The 11,378-nt window shown below is 39.2% G+C and overlaps 1 protein-coding gene across 2 annotated transcripts; it reads right to left on the bottom strand.

Annotated features, from left to right (window-relative positions):
- Positions 1–1,160: 1,160 nt before the first annotated feature.
- Positions 1,161–11,112, bottom strand: lysmd4 (LysM, putative peptidoglycan-binding, domain containing 4). Of its 2 annotated transcripts, none has more exons than XM_076991323.1 (3): positions 10,838–11,112; positions 3,991–4,262; positions 1,161–3,887 (listed from the first exon to the last, which is right to left on the bottom strand). In XM_076991323.1, the coding sequence occupies exons 2-3, from the start codon at positions 4,258–4,260 to the stop codon at positions 3,300–3,302; spliced, it is 858 nt and encodes a 285-aa protein (XP_076847438.1). In that variant the 5' UTR covers positions 4,261–4,262; positions 10,838–11,112; the 3' UTR covers positions 1,161–3,299. The 2 variants fall into 2 exon arrangements, with proteins under 2 accessions (XP_076847438.1, XP_076847429.1); XM_076991314.1 differs by lacking the exon at positions 10,838–11,112 and adding an exon at positions 4,696–10,735.
- Positions 11,113–11,378: the final 266 nt, after the last annotated feature.

Consider the following 11,378-nt stretch of genomic DNA (forward strand, 5'->3'; position numbering starts at 1 on the left):
TGTTTCCAGCAAAACTAAGACTTTTATTATGCATTCTGTGAATGTGAATGGGAACAGGACTTTTTTTGTTGTTTTGTGTCAAAATAACAGGCTCCTCTCTTTAACCATGTCTGTATAAAGGGTTCACTATTTATGTCACAAATCAAATCTCATCTGCATTGTGTAGCACAATGATCAGAACCGAATATGATTAAACCAAATCTGTATATTATCTTTTGGCTTAAAACCATTTGATTAAACATCTTTGAAAATCACACATGTAAACAGAATTTGGCTTTGTGATGCATTTTATGACATAAAAAAAAAAAATATATATATATATATATATATATATATATATATATATATATATATATATAATCTTTTTATAGCGGATATTCAATATCAATATTATAACATCTTAGCGTAAATGAGACTTTTCCTTCCTCCAGGAAGCGCACCTGCCTCGAGCCCCTTGGCTGAATTGAAGATCTGGGAATGAATATTGGTGCAGTGGCCTGGTTTATGTTGAGAATTTACAGTGTACATCAGGCCTTCTTCTTTGTTTTGTGACAGCCATATATTTGTATACGCTTTGCGGCCTAGCAGAATCAAACTTTAAAAATAATGGCATGTTTCACGATGCCATAGCATAGTGTCCGTTTATCTGTCAGCACAGTGAATTTTTTGTTTTGTTTAACACAGCCAAGGGGCTACAGTACTTGATGGAAACATGTTCATGCTCCCGCACTGTCCAGAGTTGATAGAACTGCCATGATTATTCGAAACAGAGGCCATGTGATACTCTCTAAGCTGTAAAGTATGAAGGCATTTACATTCTACATATGCATTTTCATTAAAAATGAAATATAAAATGAAACATATTTCACATAAATATACAAAAACATATTTGGTAACACTTTCTATGAAGCCTGCATTTATAAGCCATTCTAAATGTGATTATAGCTTGTAACATTACAGAGTTACAAACAGTAATAATCACATTTATAATGGCTTATAAATGCAGGTTTCATAGTGTTACCAGTATTATAATGAATAGTGACATTTGTGAAACTACATCTTTATAAGTTACAAAAAAAATTATTAGAGTTCATTATAAGTTCTATATGCCTGCAAAGCATTATTGCAGTTACAAAATTACAGGTATAATCAGTTATAATCAATGGCTTATATTTGCAAGCTTCATAGAAAGTGTTACTGCATATTTTTTTAGCAACATGTTTCCAATGACATTAGACATTAACATTAGAATAGTTCAATATTACAATAAAACAATGAGCATGCAGCAGCAGTTTATCAACAGTTAAAGTGACACTGAGACATGACAAGCGTGGGAAGACAGAAGCAGTCTGTAGGCAGCTGATCAGCGATCTTGCAGCGGGACAGGCGTGTGTCCCTGAAGCTCCTGGTGCGTGTGTGGACAGCCCTGAGCTGCTTCCCAGGGTGAGCAGAAAGGGGAGAAGAGGCAGCACAGAGAGCCTGGAGCCTTTCACAGCATGCTTTGTCTTCCTGGGGTTGCCCATGGTGTAGGTATCCCAGGTTGCTGGGAGCCATGTGCAGGTGGTCCTTTGAGCTGTTTTAACAGCCCATTGTAGGGCCTTCTTATCCTGTTTTGTGCAGCTACAGTACCAGGATGTAATAGAACCTTTGAGGGTGGACTCCACACACCTGTACATGTTGGTGAGAACTATAGCGGATATTCAATCTTTCCTCACACGCCTCAGGAAGTGAAGGCATCGGCTGGTATTTGTAATGGCAGCTGCTGTGTGCTCTTTTCTGTTACCTCTCATGGTGACTCTAAGGAATTTGAAACTGCTACAGCATCCTCACTGATAGAGACCAAGGAGTTGGAGTCCATAAAATGAGCTCTTTATTCTTACAACCAAAGATAGCTGACAGCAATTAAAACCAAATTCAAAATGTTTTTAATACCAGTTCATTTCTTTTGCTTGCTAGTGTGCATTAATAATTCCCTTTTTGGAACCTTAAGACCAAATACATGGACAACTGGTACTATATAAATGTAATGGACAACTTCTAAACAGACCCATTCTCATTCATTTTTAAAAAAATATTATTTGGTGACAGACAGGATGGACAATGATGGAATAATATACTAAAGGTCCCTTGTCTGTTTTCTGAAATATATATATGCTTGAATGCAGTGCATGCCAACCAAATAAAATCGAAGGTAAGCTGCCAAAAGTTACAAGTTGTCTTTTGATTTAATAAACAACATCAGTATTACATTCAGTCTCTGTAAAACACAAGACTGTTAATTAATATGGGCTGGTTAAACCGAATGCTTAATATCAACTTGTTTAATTAAACTCACTTTTAAGTAAGGTTACTGTCTAAGTCATCAACATTGTTCTGAAATGTAAACTGATTTTATAGACATGGCTTGAAAATTATTACCATTTATTTTTAGCATAAATTCTGTGGCAGTAAAGGATTGCCTATTCTCTTATAGTTGGGCTTTAATCGAATAAGATATTCATTGCACTTAATACGACAATGCGCAAAGGACACTTAATCCTGTTCAACAACACCACTTATTTTAAATATTTAGACCAAATGTGCACTATAAATAAACCTAATTATTATTTTTCAAGCATTGTTTTTCCAAAGAGTAAACAAAAATTGTCAATGTCCATAGCAAAAACCAATATAAACAGTTTTATGCACCACTGAAGATACAATCAAGAGCATGTTTTTGTCCACATCAAACTTTTGTAAAAAGGTTTGTTGAAACAGAAAATTATGTATACTATTGTCTATTTAGGCACACTATACCATGAAATGACTGACAAGCCACACCTCCGGTGGAAACTCAGTTCTGTACACTGGCTACTATTCATGATTCATATGGTGCTAATCTGTGCCATTATTAAAATACCTTCTTTAAACTTTAACAAATTATAGATTCAATACTGTTTTCTTATTTTCTCTTGCCTGTTTACTCATCAAAATAACACTCTGGGCATCTAAAGTAATATTTTACCCCAAACACTAACTTGGTAACAGGAAATGAAAGATGCTAGGAAGAGATCACCATGAGCTCATTTCCGCATTGCTAGTGTTCCCCTTCAGACTTTTGTTTAATATGTGTAATACTATTATTTCTGGGCAATTGTTTATTATGCACGTAACAATATGTTTATTTAAGAAATTCGGACCTGAATAAATTAAGCATGAAATTCTTGGACTACTGGTGTGTTTTTTTTTAACTGTTAAATGCTTTGACAGTCTGTGAAGTATTTATGACAAATCCCACTATGCACCCTAAGTCTGTTTTTTTATGTCTGGAGTTTGTGCAAATGGTTCCTGGCCATACTCTGAGGGTCAAGCGTACTGAGACGTGCCCACAAACTGTTTGAGGTAGCTAAAGTGGCGTTCACTATATCATCATGTGCTGAAGATTCGCCACTATCTTGACTTTTAAAGTAGACCACATAGAAAATCGGCAAGACAACGCCGATGAGCAACATGGCTATCACCGCATTCCACCAGTGGATTCCCCAGTCAGCACCGTAGCTGCTCAGATGCTGACCTCTGGAGCCCTGTCGCCGAGCTCCATCAGAGTCACCCGCGAACATCTCCTCCTGAGCCTCAGAACTTTGGATCAGGCGCTCGATGTCACTGTCCACTTCCCTGAGGAAGTCCGTGTACTCCAGGACCTGTGGCCCATAGGAACCAGCCTCAGCGGCATCTGGCGGATGGGCAGGAGGCGGTGGTGGAGTGGATAGAGAACACCGCTGGGGTCCGTTCACCTCAGCCCCAGGCTCAGTCAACAGGCCATGTTTCTTCACAGGGATTTTGATGGATTTCAGCGCGTAGAGATCCTGGTCTTTGATCAGATTGTTTACTCTCTTGATGTCAGCCACCTTAATGCAACAGAAAAACATATTCTTTATGATACGTAGTCGTTTTGTACCTCGTATAAGTGTAAAGTAACACGCGATAATGCAATGAATGTTGTGGACATACCTGGCACCCGTATTGTAGGGCGAGCTTGTTGAGACTGTCCTCATGCGAGATGTGTCTTTCAAGTAGCAACAGCTCCCCCACTCTGGTCCTCTCCTGGGAGGAGGACTCCTGGTTCCGTGGGCGAAGTTCCATGACGTTGAGCTCCTCATCTTCTGAGGTCAAAGCCACTTCTTCCTGTCTACCGTGGAACATATACACCTGCCCATCGGCACTGGCATGTACGTCCACGGGTGCCTGAAAGGCTCGGGAGGGCGCTTCCCCACGCCGCATATCTTCAGTTGGAAACAGAATCATACTTTAAAATCCTCTATGGGACTTTGTCATTTATAAATAACAAAAAAAGCAGTCAATCCAACCTTTAAACCAATTTGTGCCCAAAATTTTTGGTATCAAGGGGAAATAAGTGTTCCCTGCTTTCGGCCACACGGTAGATAGGTGCCATGGTAAAATCATTTTGCAGTAGAAAATGTATTTAGATTCCCCAAAAAATCATGCTTGTAGGTTTTTTAACAGTAGTTTATTAAAATTAAAGGCTTTTTTTGACTGAAAGAACATACGCCATGCAGAAATGACAAAGTACCATTAGGGGATACAATTTTACAATAATGTGTTAGAACTGCAGCAATTACAATTTCAGATATAATGAACAGTTCTGTCTTTAGGATGCCAGTATATTTTATGGAAGGAAGAAAAAACTCACTCTACCTATTCCTGAGGGTAGTGAAGACAGTGAGGTCAGCAGCTCAGATGATGAGGTCATAGTAAATATGCCAATGAGATAGGACAAGATGTATAGTGATGTGTCCAAAGAGAGTGAGGCTGAAGATGAGGGTCAGGATGAAGGACTCATGCTTGTGTTCACTGTCCTGCCCCAATCTGTGCAGGTCAACTTTCATCATTGTTCTCTACAACTGAATATTTCAGGCAGACGTTCACCCCTGAATGTCTTCGGTACATTGTTGAGCAATCTAACCTTTACTCTGTGCAAGAGGACATCAACTCACCACTGAATTGTGCTGAGAAGGGGGTAGAGCAGTTTATTGGGATTGCTTGTCACATGTCTGTCTATGGGATACCAGCAACACGAATGTGCTGGCAGGCTGGCACACACATTGACTGCTGATGTAATGCCTATGCGAAAATGGGAGCAAATCTAAAGCAAAGCTAACCTACAAAGCAAAGCTAACCTACATTTCAATGATAACAGTCTGGACCTCAGACCTGCAAACCTATGCAGAGATCCACTGTTTAAGCTGAGACCATTGCTCAGTTTTACGCTTGATAGCATGAACAATATTCTAATGGATGAACATCTCAGTGTAGATGAACAAATAATTCCTTACAAAGGAAAAAGTTGCCTGAAATTATACAATCCAAGCAAGCCCCATAAGTGTACAAAGTGTACATGCTCTGTGACACCAGAGGCATTGCACATAACTTTGAGTTTGAAACAGGCAAGATCCAACCAGTGAATGGGATGCCTGATCTTGGTGCCAACAGCAACATAGTCCCGAGAGTGGCATCCATTAAACCACAAGAACAAAACTTCAAACTATATCACAACAACTGGTTCACAAGTACAGGCCTTGAAATGGAAATGGCAAAGAAGATTATCTATTGCCTTGGCACTGTGCGAACCAACAGACTGAAGGGTTCAATGAAAACTGACTGAAGGGTTGTTTAATGAAAACTGACAAGGACCTGAAGTCAATGGGTCATGGAGCTTTTGATGAAAGACTAGCCACATATGAAGGTGGGCAGCTCATTGCCACCAAGTGGCATGACAACCGCAAAGTCACACTGTTGAGCACATCTCCAGGGGCCTATCCATCTTGAATCGTGAGGAGATGGGACAAGAAGCTAAGAGAGGTCAAAGATGTGCAATGTCCATCTTCTGTTATGCTCTATAATAAGAACATGGGAGGGGTGGACCTGATGGGTTCATTGATTGCCCTTTACCGTACAAAGATACGATCTCGAAAGTGGTACTTGTATATTTTCTTTCACCTCATGGACATGCTCTGCGTATCTCTATCGCAGAGACTATGCATGTGTGCAAAGAGGCAAAGGAGAGCTTGAGAGACTTTAAGATTTCAGTGGCTGAAGTGCTCTGTAAGCAAGGGGCAAGCAGTCATCTGAAACATGGCCGACCCAGCTCTGTGGGGTCTGACATGAAGCGGAAGAGAAAGAGAGAGTCAGTGCCACAACAAGAGGTTAGGAAAGATGGCACTGCTCACTGGCCATACTATTCAGACAAACAAGGTCGCTGCAAGAAGGAGGGCTGCACAGCTCAGACCTGAGTAATGTGTGAAAAATGTGGAGTACATTTATGCTTCACACCCAAGAATAACTGCCTAAAGGAATTTTATACATGAACTTCCAAGTCCAAAGTTCTGTGATGACAAATAAGTTGAAAGAGATGGTTCCATTGTTATATGAAAGATTGTTATAAAATTGAAAGACATTTTCATGATTGACATTATAGGAATAGTTCAAGATTACAATATTTTCTACAATGGTAACCTCCATCACATATAAGTGTTAATGCAATGACCTTTCTTGTAACTTTTTAAATACTTTTTTAAAAGTAATTCCAGTAGGGGTGGGCGATATAATATCGTTCACAAAAATACCGGTACATTTCTTTATTCGATAGGATTTCGCTATATCGCGACATTATGACGTAAGGACGCAGGTTGTGCGTGCAGCGCGCAAAATAAACACGGCCAACAGCGGAGAGAGCAGCAGTGCTCACACTGTGAATGATTTAGTTCCTAAACGAGGAGCTACATCAGTAGTGTGGAAGTATTTCATGAACAGTTCACGTTCAAAGTTCACAATTTTAATTATGAACTAGTTCAAAGTTCAGTTCATTTTACTTTTTTCGTGATATTCAAATACTTTTTTCACGATTTGGCTGTTGCGCAATCAAGGGGCGGACACAAATGCAAAGTAGATAGTACAATCTCATTAGATTTTATTTCACATCTTACATCTGCAGACGACACGCGAGTGGACCGCGAATGACGTGGCATGATGAATAGAGAACTAACGCTTAATACACTAAAAGGCAGCGGAAATGACAAGGGCACAAAACTAGACCAAACGAGAGTACAACTAATTGTTACATACACTGACATGAACAAACACACGGGAAGCAAGTAACGGCCATATATGAACATGAAGTCTAACAGAATATACATGTATTGCCAGGCACGATATCACGTTAGAGAACACGGAGACCAAACATGAACTGAAAACCTAAAACACTACAAACCTGAAAATGGAACAGAGACTTTAACCATACACAAACACGAAGCTAATCAAAACCACGAATCACAGATAAGGCGTGAATACCGTGCACACCCAACTAGGAAATAAAGAAACGACAATGATCCCCGAAGGTATAGTCTGGACATAGGCTATATACACACCAACTAGGAGATAAAGAAACGACAATGATCCCTGAAGGTATAGTCTGGACATATACACACCAACTAGGAGATCAATGATCCCTGAAGGTATAGTCTGGACATATACACACCAACTAGGAGATAAAGAAACGACAATGATCCCTCAAGGTATAGTCTGGACATTAGGCAATACACACACACACACTTGTAAAACTAAGACGAGCTAACACGGAACAGCTGAAACAGAGGGGCGTAACAAGAACAAGGAAAACATAAAAACGACGAGACTAATAGGGGGCGGAGCCAGACGTGACAACTACAAGCTAGAAATCACTATACGTTCTTATACGTGCTATGCCTACCCCGCTCTGCTGCAATTCATCACGGGTAACGTAGTGCGGAAGCCAGTGGCTGTGTTCGAAATAGTCAACGCTACGTTCACGTGACCCCGTAGTGTGCTTTGCTTTTGTCGCATACTGGAAACTGTACTGCATACTACTACGAGGACCAGTATGCAGTATCCAGTATATACTGAGTCCAGTATGCAGTATCCAGTATGTAGTAATCTATTTCGAACACAGCCATTATGTTATTAACTAGCCAGTATGGCTGTGTTCGAAATAGTCTACTACATACTACTGGCATACTAATCGAGCCCCAAATCAGTATGTCGTATGCAGTATGTGACCAAAATGAAAATTTCCAGTACGCGAAACATACCCGGATGACCTACTACTTCTGCAAAATATTCCAGTACGCGAATAGAGCTATCTTCGTGGTGTACTGCATCCCATCATGCAACGCTACGTTCACATGACCACGTAGTGTGCTTTGCTTTTGTCGCATAATGGAAACTGTACTGCATACTACTACGAGGACCAGTATGCAGTATCCAGTATATACTGAGTCCAGTATGCAGTATCCAGTATGTAGTAGTCTATTTCGAACACAGCCTATGTTAACTATTCTCATGTGGACACTACGTTGCCCACAATGCATTGCGCACACAACGTCAAAACCATTTCTGTCTGGTGATGCATGATTTAAGCGGCACCAGCGAGAATACAGGAGGGAGGAAATTTCTCTCGTTGCGTTTCAAAAGAGAAAACAGATGTCACTCAGTTTTCAATGGAAACAAATTCCAACGTTCATTTACAGTGATGTCTACCGTTCATGACACATAATTCACGTTCAAGTTATTAAAAAATGTGTTTCGTTCAGTTCAACGTTCACGAAAAAATGAGCGTGTTCAATGAACGCGTTCTTTTGAACTCGCACAACACTGAATAGTGAATTTACTTGAGTTTCTCTTTTAACAACTTCCGTCCTGTCCTGCCTCTCTTCTTCGCGCAACTCATTTGGGACGTAGATTTGACTTATTACTGCCTCTTTGTTATTACCTTTTGGGAAGAAACAATATCGAGATATATATCGTATATCGCCATTCAGCTAAAAAATATCGAGATATTATTTTTGCTCCATATCGCCCAGCCTTAAATTCCAGACCAAAAAGTCTATAAATGTTGAAAGCATTGTTTAGTTTTATGTTTAGTTATGTTGTACTTACGTGTAATAAAATTATTACAAAGGTCAAAGGTCAGAAAATAAAATTGATCATTGTTTTTAGGCTCACAGACAACTAAAACAACTATTTATTGAAATATAAAAACTGTTGTTTCATAATTCCTAAAAGCCATGGGTTCTGTTCTAAAGAGGCACCTGAATGGACCATACCCCAGATCACCCTAAATGACATTCTGAGGCCAAGGCAAATAGAATATTTATAAAGAATATTTGTATAATGGATCTTGTCGTAAAATTTGGCTCTTGGGCCGAGTATGGTAGCTGACCATTTAGGCTTTGACACTTAGGATGATGGACTCAGGCCTGGCCAAGACCAATGTTGTAAAAACAGTAATTTAAGATCAGCAGTACTACCACAGAATGTGTGTTTACAGTGACTATCAGATTTCTCCTAAGCGGCCTTTTCATAGTCAGCTTTTGCAAACTTTTGGTCATATCTTTCAGTTTCCTCTGGGTCTCCATTTCCTCAATTCATGACATAAACATGGATCAGTTAGATCCAGGAGTCAGTGATCGTCCCATAACAACAACAACAACAAAACATATTTCTCATTTCACAATCTTTTGAACACCCAATTGCAATCTTTCTTCCCCAGTTTTGAAACATACTGTCGAGAACATCCAAATTTGAAAGTCTATTCACTCTTTGCTCCATTTAAAAATAATACTGTATTAAAGACACTGCTTTAAAAATAATAATTAGAAACCAGATTAAATAATGTTAAATATTAAACAAATATCATTAAACAAAACTGTAGGCCTAATCCTAGCTATATATAATGTAACTGCTTCTGTCACCTCTTTCCACCGTTTGCACCATTTATCATATTTTTAAAGATTCTAACTCCTTACACAATAGCAGGACCTCGTAAGACACAGTCGTCAGGTTGCTTCAATGCAACTTGGGATCAATAAAGTATTTCTGATTCTCATTCTCATTCTGATTCAGATAAGGTGGATGAATAGATATGTCCTATTACCTCAGGAAGTGCTAATCAACGCCTAATGAAGTTTACAGATAACTTTGATTTGAGAAATATGTCTGTCCTTAGCCATCACTTTAACGTGACTTAATTCGAATCGTTTTTTAAATCGAATGCGTCATAGCTGAAAGACACTCTATGATAAAGACACGTGGTATAATAACGCCACTCAGCAAATAATGGCAAGTAGTAGTAGTAGATCGCATCACCATTCAACAAATTTATGTATTTATACTGCTGAGTGATTTCACACGAGACAGCAACAATTAGCCTTCTCTCTACGCATAATCATTGTGTCTTGCAATAAATATATTCTCCAAACGTGTGCTTTGTGTTATAGGGCAGGTTTGTAGATGTGTTCTCCATTTCATTCACTTGATAAAACTTTGGAAGGCCTTAAGAAATAATCGGGTGTGCAGAATTGATTTGTGCGCCCACCAAACTAACTGTCTCACTAATTACTGTTATTATTTTTTTTAGCCTTATATTTATTTATCCATGCAATACATTGTGTATTTGCTCTATATTGTATTTTGCTCTACAAAAACACACAAGTCTGAATATACTTTCAGAAAGTGTATTTCATAGGTGATCTGGAGCATGGCAGCCTGTGCGTGTAGACAAACTGACAGACGCCTGTTTCAGAGTCAACACGGAGGGAAGTGATGTGTGCCGATATTCCTGGTTGCGAATAGTTGCGAATAGTTGAACATTTCAGCGCTATTTTTTGTAAATGAATCGAGTCTGAACAGTTTGTCCAATATTCATTAAATAACACATGCAGTCTGTACACTGTCTCTGGAAACCTATTTTTAAAAAGATTCGCGTATGGAAAGAGAATAGTCAGATATTATGAATAATACTCACCTTTCAGTTTATAAACGGCAACATAGTGTGACAAAAATAACTACAAGTTTCATCATAGAAAGTTTCAGGCACATACGAACGTGATCGTTAGACTGACGGACGTTAAAGCCAATTGCGTGGCAGATGAACGCGTCTCTCCGGTACTACAGGCTCACCACACACAGTCAAGCCTACAAGCTGATCTCCAAATCAATTGCTGATCTCCAAAGACCAATTCCAAGGTGATGTAGGTCATGGCATTATTGAGACATTTTGTCAGGTGATCTTTGTACTTTGAATCCCCTAATTCTGAAACACTACTCTAAAGGGGATGACCATCGCAGTCCATATAGAGTATGTCCCTCAGTTGAACCCCGCTGTTAAGTTTGCTTGAAACGACAAAAGTCTCCGACCGACGTGCCAAGAAATAAAAGTGTCCTTTTAAAGGCTGGGACGGGTCAAGGCAGACCTCACCGTTTTTGTTTTACAGAAGAGATCACAATAAAGAATTGAAATCCAAAATATTTGATCAGTATGTATGTGATTTAGCTGTTTATTAATG

Source organism: Brachyhypopomus gauderio, chromosome 2, assembly GCF_052324685.1.
Source record: "Brachyhypopomus gauderio isolate BG-103 chromosome 2, BGAUD_0.2, whole genome shotgun sequence".
In the NCBI taxonomy this organism is placed as follows: Eukaryota; Metazoa; Chordata; class Actinopteri; order Gymnotiformes; family Hypopomidae; genus Brachyhypopomus; species Brachyhypopomus gauderio.

Coding starts and splice junctions, on each gene's coding strand:
- lysmd4 (XM_076991314.1), bottom strand. CDS start 4,750: ATGACCTCATCATCTGAGCTGCTGACCTCACTGTCTTCACTACCCTCA. Junction 4,263..4,695: donor TTCACTACCCTCAGGAATAG/GTAGAGTGAGTT, acceptor TTCCAACTGAAG/ATATGCGGCGTGGGGAAGCG. Junction 3,888..3,990: donor CCCTACAATACGGGTGCCAG/GTATGTCCACAA, acceptor TGTTGCATTAAG/GTGGCTGACATCAAGAGAGT.